This window comes from Lactuca saligna, chromosome 1, assembly GCF_052625555.1.
Source record: "Lactuca saligna cultivar CGN05327 chromosome 1, ASM5262555v1, whole genome shotgun sequence".
In the NCBI taxonomy this organism is placed as follows: Eukaryota; Viridiplantae; Streptophyta; class Magnoliopsida; order Asterales; family Asteraceae; genus Lactuca; species Lactuca saligna.
The window spans coordinates 43,547,925-43,562,207 of record NC_136417.1 but is presented as its reverse complement, the minus strand read 5'-3'; the positions used below and the strand labels follow the sequence as shown (position 1 = coordinate 43,562,207).

Genomic DNA, 14,283 nt, shown 5'->3' with positions numbered 1-14,283 from the left:
GCTTTATAATAAATTGCCATTAAAACATCATAGTTGGTGTTGTTTAACAATATTAGGATATTTATTATCAAACTTGAAATGATGATCGGGGCATGGTTTGAGGTGTCTCATGTATGATGGTTTGTGCATATTCATTCATTCCATCTTTTGGTAATATATATAATACGTTATGTTGGTGAGCTTTCCCTAAGAAACGTCTAATAAAACCACGCTCATAGAAACAAGGTAGGATTTAAGTTACATAAATACATAAATAAATTCAAGAAACCAAGTATTTTCACACCATAGACAACGATATTAGAAAGCATCATCCGTGTATGACATTATTAACCAAACTAAACTAATTATAAAGATCATCATCATCAGCACCACCTGCCGCCGCACCAAACGGGTCCGCTCCACCACCCGCCGCCGCAGCACCACCGCTGGCCTCCGCAAACCTAAACTCCGACCCAAACCCTCTCGACTGCTGCAACGTCTGCGCAAACGCCTGATACTTCCTAATATCCCCATCACTCACACTCCTTCGTGCAAACTTCATTGACTCTTCAAAATGAGCCGCCTTTATCTCCGCCACCTCATCCTCCTCCACATCCTCCTCCATCGCCTCCGGATTCTCACTCCTCTTCTTCTCCCTCTCAATATCCTACAAAACCACACATTACATCAAAATCTTAGATAATTACCTAATTACCATTTTACCCCTCTTATCATATCAAAAAACAACAATCCAACTTACTTTTTCAATGTTTTCACGGATGGCGTACTTGCACGCGCGTTGACAGATTTCGGTGATGTCAGCGCCACTGAAGCCTTGGGTGTACTTAGCAAGAGCATGAAGGTCAACGTCCTTTGCAACGGGCGACTTTCGTAAAGCGGATTTGAAGATGGAATAGCGAGATTCTTCATCAGGGAGAGGAATGTAAATTAACTGATCGAGTCGACCGGGTCTCAAAAGCGCCGGGTCGATTATATCTGGTCGGTTCGTCGCACCGATTATGAAAACCGTCTTTTTCGCAGACATCCCGTCCATTTCAGTCAACAGTTGGTTCAAAACCCGATCCGCTGCACCTCCTGCGTCTCCTTGACTACTTCCTCTCTGAAAAAACAATAAACTTGTCAAATACGAAAATGGCAGAAACGTAAATAGTAAGTAATCTGTATCTTGTTATATACCTGGGTGGCGATGGAGTCGAGTTCATCGAAGAAAAGAACACAAGGGGCGGACCCACGCGCTTTATCGAAGATCTCGCGTACATTCGCTTCACTTTCACCGAACCACATCGTGAGTAGTTCTGGTCCCTTGATGCTGATGAAGTTTGCTTGGCATTCGTTGGCGATAGCTTTCGCGAGTAGTGTTTTCCCACACCCTGGTGGGCCATAGAAGAGGACTCCCTTTGATGGTGACATTCCAAATTTTTCAAATTTCTCCGGGTGTTCAACCGGATATTGAACAGTCTCTTGGAGCTCACGTTTGACATTCTCAAGGCCTCCGATATCTTCCCAACTAACATTAGGCACTTCAACAACAGTCTCACGAAGAGCAGAAGGATTACTAGTCCCAAGTGCAGTTGCAAAGTGCTCATTCGTTACAGCCATGGAGTTCAAAATCTCCGCATCAATCGACTCATCTTCCAAATCAATCACATCCATCTTCTCTCTAATACACTGAAGTGCAGCTTCAGTACACAAAGCCGCCAGGTCAGCACCCACATACCCGTGTGTCTCTTTCGAAATCTTCTCCAAGTCAACATCTTCAGCTAATTTCATGTTCTTGGTATGAATACGAAGAACTTCAAGTCTCCCAATCTCATCAGGGACACCAATGTCAATTTCCCGGTCAAACCTCCCGAATCTTCTCAACGCAGGGTCAATGCTATTAGGACGATTGGTAGCACCCATGACAATAACATGTGCACGCGATTTCAACCCGTCCATTAAAGTCAACAACTGTGACACAATTCTTCTTTCAACTTCACCGTGTGTCTTCTCACGCTTAGGGGCAATTGAGTCAATTTCATCGATGAAGATAATTGATGGAGCGTTCTTTTCAGCTTCTTCAAAAGCTTTCCTTAAATTACTCTCGCTTTCTCCCGCCATTTTCGACATGATTTCGGGCCCATTGATGCAGAAAAAGAAAGCCCCGGTTTCGTTAGCAACTGCCCGAGCTATTAAAGTTTTCCCGGATCCGGGGGGGCCGTATAGTAAAATACCCTTTGGGGGTTTGACCCCTATTGACTTAAAAAGCTGTGGGTGTCTCAATGGAAGCTCAACTAGCTCACGGATTTGTGCCATTTGTTTGCGGACCCCACCGACATCATCATAACCGATTTCATCTAACCGATCTTCATCTTCTCTTCTTACGGGTTCACCTTCACAGAAGATTTCAGTATCGGGTGCTACTACACAATACTCTGGTGGATCTGTTTCTATGACCTTGAACTCTACACTTCTCATTCCTCCCCTTACAAGAAAGAAGTCACCCTTTCTCACTGGTCTATATGCCTCCATGAAGTAAGCTGCAAACAGTGTATAATATTATAATACATGATGTGAGTTGAGTACATTGAATGGATTATGTTGTAAAGACTAAAGAAAGTTAATGTGATTTTGTATGGAGAAACTTACGTTTTAGATAAGCATCGAAGAGATTTCCTGTTACGCCTTCGATTGTGTCATCAATTGGAAGAATGTGAACACGTTTCCCATATTTGACATCAGCACATTGATGAACTGAGACTACATCACCAAGTCTGACTCTGAGATTTGTTCTGACTACCTTATTCATCCTGATCTTTGGTTCTTCACAAGTGTCATCAGCAAGAGCTATACAGATTGTGTCTTTCCTTTTCTTTCCCTGTATATAGAAACAGATACCTTAAGAATCTTGATATAACTAGCATACTAGTTTAATTATGTACAAAACTAGAATTATAAGGCAAACAATAGCAAGAACATGTTTCAAAATCATATACACAGGCTACTCATCTTTATGTGTACCAATGATTCAGAATAGGCCACTGGCCATATAGAAGCATCAGTCAGCATGGAAAAAACAATAAGCAAAAGCAACTTAATCAAGCACTAGCAGTAATGAAATCGATCTTCACAGTAATAAAGCGACCTAGTTTCACGAATCTAGAGATATTTTACCAGATTTGAAGTAACATTGGATGTTTAAACAACGGAATCAAGTAAAGATGGCATAGAATACTATGATCATAAGATTAGATCGTGAAATCTCCTTGAAATTTAATTATAAGTTCGCAGACGGAAAACCTTCATTGACAGACTATATGCAGAGTTAAATAACAGTCTAAAACCCTAACCTAGCACAAAACTTAGATCAATTACGATACATTAGGCAAAACAACGATAGCCAGAAGTACGAAATAAACTACCTTGATCAAGATGGTGTCGCCTCTGAATAACTGAAGCTTTTCCATGGTCTCGGGATGTAAGGCAACAACAGAATTATCATCGTTGATTGCTTCATCGACAACGAGTCTGTTAGCAGCCTTCTTCCGCTCCAGAATCGCCGTACTGAAGTCCCGCTTTGTCCCCTTACTACACACAATCACAATGAATGTTAAGTCAGAACTTGAGATCAATATCAAAATCGACATCAAGAGTGGGAAACAGCCATACTCTGGAACTCATATAGCATTATTGCCAGCATTAAATTAGAGATTTATAGAAAACTGTGACTTACGCATCGGATGATTCTGCTTGATTACTCATGTTGTTGAAGAAGATTGGTTGATTGTAAATTCCGATTGACAGAATTGTGAATTTTTGGGATGTGTGAGGGTTTGGGTAGGGGGTACTTGTGCATATATGATGAATTTGTGAAAGCGCAGGACTCCTTTCTTGTTAAGAAAGAAATGTTTTTTTTTTTTTATTTATTTAATAACAATTTATAATTTTATTTTATTTTTATTAATTTATAATTTATAATTTGTAATTTTATTAACCGTATAAAAGGATGATTATGAGTCATGATACTTTTTACCATTTAAATTTAAAACTTTTCTTGCATTATCAACGTTATGATATTATGATAATTTAAATGTTTCGATAGAATTATAACATTTAGCAAATCAAGAATGTTGGGTAGCAAAATATAAAATCCAAAAATTAGAATCTCTAGAATGTTATATCTAGAATGTGCGATTTGCACCGCCTCTCTAGCCTTGTTTTGTTTGGTTGCAGGGATGAGAATAATATACAGATTAAATGGATAGTTAGATTTGAGGGATTGGTATCGTCACCTCTCTCTCGTCAAAACACTCTTACCCATTTCTACACCACCCCTTAAGAGTTCTTAAGGGACTCGTTAGTGATGGATTGCTTAAGACGTAAAAGATTGACTATGATTGGTTGTGGTGTTTTTCTTTTTTTAATTTTTTTGTTTCAAAACAAAACATATTAAACTCTTCTCACTACCATTTCATATATTTTTCAACCTAAATACCTTGAGTTTACATGGCAATATAAAAACCTATGTGACAATGAAAAAATCTTATATGACAAAATACGAGTGTTATCAATCCCACTAGCCTTAATGTTATATAGATATAAAAATATTTTAGGATTGTTTGGCATTATTGAACAATTAAGTGGTATGAATCATTAAAAGATCCGAATGATTTACTGTTGTTTGGTAAGTTAATCTTGATGTATAAAAACATTTTGCCCTTCTAACTATTATTATTATAATTTGTGAATTACAAAAAATATAAAAAGTTTATACCTAAACCTTAAGGGCCTTGTAAAGATATATATAAAGTCAAGGATTGTCTCTTTAAAAGGGTCATTACGAATAGACAAAAGACTTTCATATATATATATATATATATATATATATATATATATATATATATATATATATATATATATATATATATATATATATATATATATATATATATATATATATATATATATATATATATATAATTACTTTTTTTACCTACTTTATTTTAAGATCGGCTAAATGCAAGAAAGGTATAGCTCCATGCTTTGATTTTAGTTTTAGTCTCTTTGACTCAACTTCAATTTTAGTTTTAGTTTTAGTTTTAGTTTTGATCTGAAGGAATCCTTCAAACAGGTTTATGTTTTTTCTCATTTTTTGACTAGATTTCTTTTACAGTAGATGCATGCATTAACTTACTCATCTTTCAACTAAGAATTACAATAAGGAATGTATAAAAACGATATTGAAACCATAAGGGCCACAAGCTTAAACCCAAACGATATTGGAGGCCAGCAGGGGGATGGTGCCGGTGCCTGAGAAGAGGGAGAGAAAAAAAAAAAAAAAAAAAAAAAAAAAAAAAAAAAAAGAGGCGGACATGCTTTGTTGTTAGGGAAGGGTATCGATTACAATTGTTTTTATTCAGACTCCTCTTCATCTCTTAATGATTCATATTATTTTTTGCCAAAATAAGTTTCAACCAAACATTCCGAAGCTAAATGATTTAGAGCCAACCTCATAATGTAATCATTCGGAGACAAAACAAACAACCCATAAGTCCCTCCCATGTTCTTGGATCAAATATATCAACATGATTAATATTGACATTAACATCATCAATTTGATCTCCATCAACACCCACATTATCGACATTAATATCATTATTGTTTTAATTATGAGAAGAAACTTGTGGTTGTCTTGTATAAACTATACATAGTCCACTTTGAGACTTTCATTATTATATATCTCTTCTTTTTTATAGGGAGAATTTCATATATGCCCTAAATAAAGAGCAAGATATCATATTTACCCTGTCTAATCTCAAAATACCATATATATACCATAAATAAACAACCAAAATATCATATTTGCCCAAAATCGTTTTTAATCATTATCAAAACAAAATTGAACAAGATATGTAAGAAGAGTTGAAGAACATCTATGCCGGTAGGAAGAAATTAAATAACGACCACCTAAGTATGAACTATGTTGAGATGAAGGTATAATCCAAGATCAGTTTATTAATTACTTGGTAAATACTAAATCAAAAGAGGAGAATACTTAATTAGAGGGATTAACATCTTCAATGGTGTTAAAGATGATGTCATATTTGATTCTTTTCACTTTCCATAAACAAACACCTCGTAGGTGGAACATATGTTTCAATGAGAAAATCAAGGAGTTTGGTTTCTTAAGGAATGAAGATGAATATGTTAGATCTGGTAGACGAGTATTTTTCTTTCTTGTCTCATGTTTCGATGTCGTTCTTGTTATAGGAAACAATATCCCAACACCGAATAGTGTAAAAGCTTGGCTTGGGAATAATTTCGCTACGAAGGACTTAGGAGAAGCTACTTACATACTTGGTATCAAGATCTATAGGGATGGATCTAGGCAACTGGTATGACTTTTCCAAAATACATACTTAGATAAAATCCTGAAGAAATTCAAGATGGAAGACTCTAAGAAAGGATTTGTACCTATACAACGTGACGTGGTATTGAGTAAAACTCAATGTCCCAGTACCAGTGAATAACTGGACATAATTAGTCGAGTCTCATATGTTTCGGATATAGGATCGATCATGTACTTCATGATATGTACAAGGCCAAATGTCTTATACTCTATTAGTATAACAAGTCGTTATCAAGTCAATCCTACTGAAAGTCATTAGATCACAATAAAAAACATTCAGAAGTACCTTAGGAAGACTAAATATATGCTCTCAGTCTATGGTGGTAAAGAAGAGCTAAGTGTTAAAGGATATGTGGATACAAGTTTCCAAACTAACAGAGATAATTTTCAATCTCAGTCGGGTTTTGTATTCATGTTAAATGGAGGAGGGGTAACTTGATGGAGTTATAAGCAAGTGACTATAACGAACTCAAAAACAGAGTCAGAGTATATTACGGCCAATCAAGAGGCCAAGGAGGCAATGTGGCTAAAGAATTTTATCAACGATTTGGGAATTGTTCCAAGCATAGCTGAATCGTTTGGGATCTTCTATGATAACGAGAGTGTGGTCGCTTTAGCTAAAGAACCTCGAGATCTCAAGCGCACAAGACATATACTCAAAAAGTTCCACTATATAAGGAAGCTAGTTGAATATGGAGACCTTATTGTGAGTGATGTTTCATCAAAAGATAATCCTACAGATGTCAAAAAACCATTGTCACAAATCAAGCATGATGCTCATACTAGATCTATTATGTAATGCTTGCGTTTCTCGCTAGGCATTTATAAGATGTGTAATTGACTTTGGTCAACAATTGTAATCATTTGACGAATAAATAAAAGGAAATTGATTAAATCTATGTGATTTTTGTGCTTATATTATGTGTATATAATATTAGGAGAAAACTTAATAAAAATGGCTACAAGAAATATTAAAATAAAATATTAACTAAGATAAATAGCCTTGGTGAAAGTTGAATTAGTCGTAATGAGGATTCCAGGGATATAAGGAAGGCAAAAATCTGACTTCGTATGAAGAAGTTATGATCGTTTGAACTTTCATGTTCAATGGTGAATCAGAGATAGATCGCTTATTAGCCTAAGTGATCAAAATGAAAGTCGTAGTAATCGTAAAACCATGAGCGTGCATATAGAGAATGTTCAAATCTGACATCATATGAGGAGGTTATGATTGTTTGAAGTTTCAGCGCAACAGTGCAGACACATAAATCGAATTTTAGATCGGTTAATTGTTAGCAAACACAATATAAATGAGAGTTGAAGATCTCGTAAATAGGATTTCGTCAATTTAAAGACAACCAAGAGTGAACATCGCATGAAAAATATATGAATTTTAAACGAAGTTTAGCAACCTAAGCCTTCTAAAATAATAAATAACAAATAAAGTAAGAGTTAGCAGACTGCGTCTAACTAAAAGTTTTAGATCTCGTCAATAGCTACGCGTGGATATAAAGAACATCAAAAAGCAGACTTTGTATGAAGAAGTTACAAATGTTTGAAGTTTTCCCGAGTGCGCCACGTGCAAAAAGGCACGACATGCAAGCTTCTAGAAGGGCCATGATGCTCCAATGAAAACCCAACACATGTCACACACTAGGAAGGTCGACAAAGTCAGGTCATGACATGCCTCCATAATTTTCAGCCTATAACGTCGTTTGTTGTCCATTCTCTTCTCTTCTCCACTCCATTCCATACTTCTCTCTCGAAATTCTATGCAATTGGCTAAGAAATTTCAAAGTGTTCATTCAGTAATGGTTTTCATTATATATATATATATATATATATATATATATATATATATATATATATATATATATATATAAAACCATAATTAACCAATGAACCAAGGAACTAATCTTTTTTTCAACTTTTAGAACTTATTTTTTATCAAAAAAAAAACTAAAAATACTGAAATTCATAACTTTTTATCCTTTTTCCAATGATATAAAATTCGAATTTTTTTGTTTTTTTTACGTCAAATTCACAATGTGAATCTTCGAAAATTCACAACGTGAATCCGGATTCACACGTTGAATCCGAAAAATATTTTTCACATTCACAATGTTAATATATGAATTTAGATATTTTTAGATTTTTTTTTCGATAAAGAATAAGCTCTAGAAATTGAAAAAAAAAGATTTGGTTCCTTGAAGAACCCATAATTATGGTTCTCTATTGAACTTTTCCATATATATATATATATATATATATATATATATATATATATATATATATATATATATATATATATATATATATATATATATATATATATATATATAATATTGTATTTAGTAAGAAAGCAATGTAGCATGTTTTATCCACTAAGGCTGTGTTTGGCGCGCCACAGCTAGCTTATAAGCTAGCTTTTTGAAAAGCTACTTAGACTAGCTTTTTAAGAGCTTTTTTAAAATTTTTCAAATACACCCCTTAATTAATTATAGAAACACATATTCTTACATGTCCTTTTATGTAATTTTATATATTTCTGTTAGCTTTTCAGCTAGTTTTACCAAACGTTATTTTTTATCAGCTAGCTTTTCAGCTATCAGCTAGCTTTTTATTTAACAGCTAGCTTTTCAACCATCAGCTAGCTTTTCAGCTAACAGCTAACTTTTCAGCTAGTCCGCCAAACATAGCCTAAATTTAATCCACAACGTTTGATTTGCTTGAACTTATGGAGCAAAAAAGAAAATGCAACATTTTGGATTCATAATCTAATTAATTGTAGTACCTAATATAACTTATGTATTCAGTTTTTGCATGTTTTGAAAGAATTAGTGGATATGGAACCGTTTTGAACTTAATATATGTTATGACTTGAAGACAATATGTGAAAAGTTTTATCTCTAAAATAAATGAATATATCCAAAAAAAAATTACTAAAAAACATGATTAAAGTTCAAAGACATTAACTCGGTTCGGTTCTCTATTTCACATTTAGTTCTAAAACCCGAAATACCCGGTTTTGGTTCCCTCTTTCAAATCCAGTTCTAAAACCCAAGATACCCAGAACCATTGGACTCATACCCGGAACCCGTATAAGACAAATATTTAGATCCAAAATCCATACTGGTTTAACATATTCCACCTATATTGGTTCCGGTCCAGTTTTCCGATTTATATCTCATCCCTATTCTAAAGTATATAGCAATTTTTTTTGTTATATATAACTGTATTCACAAATTTTATGATAAGTTATTTCGTTTAATTTTCTTTTTATTTTAGTAAATAAACTATATATATATATATATATATATATATATATATATATATATATATATATGAGCGTTTTTGGTAAGGTTTGGTTGATTATTATGGGCATCTTTGAGGGTGCGTGAGGTGGTTGAGAGCTCGGGGCGCATGTCGTGGAGGAGACCCAATTTTACATATGATTATGTTCACAGTCTAGCAATCGACAATTCAGTAATCAAAAAGATAAAAGTCCACGTATTTTCCAATTCCAATAGCTAACGCTACAATTAAAAATTACAACACTCACATTTTGAAAAATTTGGGCTTAAAGTTAAAAATTGCGTTTAGGCTAATGTGAATTTAAAGTAAACAAGAGCGTACGTTTTGTTCCAATTTCAAACTTTCAAATTTGTATCAACTACAAAGCTCAAATGACATTTTTTTTTTGTTTCTTGGTTGTTTTCTGATTCCACTAGACTCCACATTTCGTTTATATTGCACTCTCGCTCTACTTTTTTATTGTTATCTGAAATTAAACAACGAAGTAATTTACTATTCCTAATTTATAAATCTGATAGCATCTCATTTTATATTCTGATTGTTATCATCGATTAACCAATGTAACACATTAAAAAACATATTCTAAATAACTAAATAATGCTATGAGAGTCTCGCGATTCATTTCACTATTGTATTTTCGTTTTTTCTATTGTCTTTATAACATTTGTCAAGTTATCATCTTATGAACAAATTTTGCTTATATATATATATATATATATATATATATATATATATATATATATATATATATATATATATATATATATATAGGGCTTTATTTTTATTTTTCGCAATGGTCCCTCAAAATCAACGCGACGTCCGTGTTGATTATTTGTTAAATACATAGATTTATTTCAAACAAACATGTTTTTGCATTATAGCTAACTTGTAAACTGTAACGCCCCGTTTACTTAAAAAAAAATTAATTAATTAGTAAATGTGAGTCTCGGACTAATTTGTGAAGAATTTTAGAATTCGGGGGTTAAAAGAGTGAGTTCGGAATTAAATTGAAAAGATTTGAGGGCTGAAGGGTTTATTGGTAATTTAGGGAGTTATTATGAAAGAAATTTATGGGATCAAGGCTTAAAATGTAAGTTTTGGAGTTAGTTTGTAAAGATTTCTGAAGGCAGGGTTAAAAGTGTAAATTATGAACTTATTATGAAAGAAAAGAAGGAAGGAGGGATCAATTATGTTAATATGGGAATGTGTTTTAAGGCATCGGGTATATAAGGGATATGTGAACCCTAACCCTAGAAAAGGGTTTCAGCCGCCATGTATGAAGTCGCCCCCTAGTCCAATGTTCCGATCAGTTGAGTAGCCATCGTCCGCCGCTGCTACACCACCGATGAGCGCCATAACAGCACTGTCGGAGACGTCATGAGCATCACGCATAATCGCTGAGGATCGGTCTTTGGAGCAGCGTTTGTCATCTGTTGGGCGTGAATGAACGAGAACGGCCGGTAAGACCCAACCGTCACTCACCTCCTTTCCCTTTCGTTCTTACTGTGAACACGAAGCTAGAATTGTTGTTGCTATCGGGTGACCCTCGGGTGTCGTTTTCTTGTTCCAGCACCATTGCCGCCGTTCTTCTCTTCTCTTTTCGTTCCTTTCACTGCCATGGGGTTGTTTTTGCTCCGGTAATGATCGCCACCCCGAAAGGACAGTCGGGCCTACGTGGATTATCACCTGTCGTGTTGAACCGAGAGGTGCTGTGAGGTTGTTGCTGGCCGGGATTCGAAGAAAAGAACCACCATGGCCTCCTGACATGGTGGCCGCTGCTACTGCCGCCTTCCGGTGATGTCGTTGCCGCCGTGAGCCACCAAGCTGGTGGCTGGGGTGAACCTTGCAAATTAAAAGCTTGTATGTATGGGTTTATTTCAATGGAGAGGTGTGTGGGGGTTTATTTGGCCGGAAAAGCCATCACCACCACCGTAAGGTGGTGGCTGCCACCCTCTACCACCGCCGTCCTCCACTAGGGTAGTTGTGTGTGTGTTAGTTAGTTAGTGTGTGTGTTTATTTCTGGATTAAAAGCATTGTAATTGTAATTAGTGAAAGATTAATGAAATGAATCAAAACCACCACCCTAAGGTGGTGGCCGCCGCCGTGTGCCGCCATCAACCACCACTACCCGAGGTGGTAGTGGGTGGTGCCCCGCTAGCAAACCCTAATGGGCTTAGAGATTGGTTTTGGGCCTATTGGTCCATGTTTGGGTGGAAAACCCTAATTATGAGTATTGGGCCTTAGACTAATTGGGCCACTTGTGGGCCATTGGGATTGAATTGTGAATTAAGCCCAAATTATTCCATGCCATTTATCTAGTAGAGTAAAGAACTTAATGGACTAAGTCCTTAATGAGCTTATTGAGAAAATATTAATAATTGGGAATTTATCAGGACACACGAGAATTATTTAATAAGTGAAATATTAAATAATAATCATTGGCAGAAATTAACCTAAGCAATAATGGACTTAATGGATTAAGTCCTTAGTGGATTAAGCCCTTAATGGGTTAAGTGTATCATTTGATGTGAAACCCTAATTTCACTTGGGCTTTGTGTTGGGCCATCCGAGAATAATCAAATGGACTAGAGTAATTAGTTGGGCTTTAGGGTGAGGCCCATATGAAGGATTGGGCCCAATTTGGAAAATTGGGCCATAGATGAGCCATAGTTGGGGGCCTATATAGTTGTATGATATTGGGCCCTAGAGTGATACATGTTGGACTGGACTGATCAATTGGGCCTTAAGGGAAGTCCATGTAGAGGTTTGGGCCCAATTTGGAAAATTGGGCCATACGTTGGGCTTTGATCCCTAGTTGACTTTGGGCCTATGGATTGGGCCTTGGGCTTGGGTAAGCTAAGCTAGGGGTAATGTAGTAATTATCCAAAGCATGTATTTTTAGTTATGTGTTAGTACCCAATTATTAATTGGGTGTTATTTTGGTGTGGACAGTTCGGGAATCTGTCATCTAGCAGCTGGGGTCGAGTCTGCGGGACTTCAGTAGTGTGGGGTTGTGTCTACGGGACTTCAGCAGTGTGAGGTGAGTTTCCTTCCAGTAGGAACGGGTCTAAGGCCCCAATGCCGGCCCGTTCAGTTAGCCGTAGTTTCTGGACTTCGGTCCAATGCAGTAGTTAGTATGTTTGACGCCTCCGTGGCTCAGGCAGGATTTATGTGTTTATGCTAATTGATATGTTATGCTATGTTGTGTTCAGTCAGTCAGCTGCGGACTTCGATCCGATGTAGGGACAAGGTCCCAGTCAGTCAGCTTCGGACTTCGGTCCGATGTAGGGGACGAGGTCCCAGTCAGTCAGCTTCGGACTTCGGTCCGATGTAGGGGACAAGGTCCCAGTCAGTCAGCTTCAGACTTCGGTCTGATGTAGGGGACAAGGTCCCAGTCAGTCAGCTTCGGACTTCGGTTCGATGGAGGGGGCAAGGCCCCAGTTAGCCCGGACTTCGGTCCGATGCAGTGGGCAGGGCCCAGTATGTGCTTTATATGTTATTGCATGGTTTGTGGTAGATTAGGGGAACTCACTAAGCTTCGTGCTTACGGTTTTCAGTTTTTGTTTCAGGTATAAAGTTTTCAAAAGAGGAGCTCGGAAAGATTGCAGTGCACACACCGTTTGTTCAGCCTGGGATGTTTATACTCAGATATATTTGACAGTTGTTAAGATATTTTGAGATAAATTCTTTATGACTCTTATATGACGTTTGATGAATATGGTTTTATTACTAATTTTAAAAGAAATTTTCAGACTGTATTTTTGGGATGTTACATAAACTAACTTATTTTTTTACTTTTTTATGTTGTAGTGATTAATAAACCAAACAACAAGAATGTGCTTGACTGGTTCCGAACCGAGATGTGTCAGATATTTTTAGACCGAATCTATGATCGAATACCAAACCGTGTTTGTATCGGTTGTAGTGCTACTTTGGACTGAATCTATCAGGATTAGCCCAGTAGCAATATGATTCGCCAAAGAAAGGTTAAGAAGATCAGTAAGGTAAGGCTACGAGGAGTGGACTCGCCAAGTTGCTCGTTAGGACAAGGAGCACCACCCCCTAACACTCATTAGGGACTCGCCAACGGAAGATCGCTTCGGACGTAGCAAGAGGAGAGAGAAGGAAATAATTGGTTGTGATTAGAGAAGATGTGTTAGTATCTTGACCATTCAAACCTAAATTCATTTAATTTTCAAACCTAACTTCATTTAATTAAAAAAACATTTTTACCTCTAAAATTCAAATTTTCAAATTATAATTCAACCACTATGAACTAAACTACACTTTCAACATTTCACACACACAAAATATCATTACCTTTCTCACAAATACACTCAATTCACACACAAAAAAAAAAAACTTCAAACCTTCTGTCACTAAACTTTCCACCTCCAAACCCTCAATCACCGAACAATACATCACTAAACCTTCAATCACCATCATGTTATCGACCATCAATTGATCAACCAATTCATTCACCCCTAGTTTCTATTATCCTACTATGACTCCACAAATTTTTACATTCAATTCATACTTTTCTCAACCCATGTCTTTTTACCAAAGTCAACCCCAAACTA

General features: G+C 36.1%; 1 protein-coding gene across 1 annotated transcript; it reads right to left on the bottom strand.

Annotated features, from left to right (window-relative positions):
- Positions 1-212: 212 nt before the first annotated feature.
- On the bottom strand, positions 213-3,859 carry LOC145034407 (cell division control protein 48 homolog A). The gene is made up of 6 exons (XM_078982814.1): positions 3,713-3,859; positions 3,402-3,567; positions 2,629-2,857; positions 1,177-2,519; positions 740-1,099; positions 213-646 (listed from the first exon to the last, which is right to left on the bottom strand). The coding sequence occupies exons 1-6, from the start codon at positions 3,739-3,741 to the stop codon at positions 341-343; spliced, it is 2,433 nt and encodes an 810-aa protein (XP_078838940.1). The 5' UTR covers positions 3,742-3,859; the 3' UTR covers positions 213-340.
- Between the last annotated feature and the right edge of the window lie 10,424 nt (positions 3,860-14,283).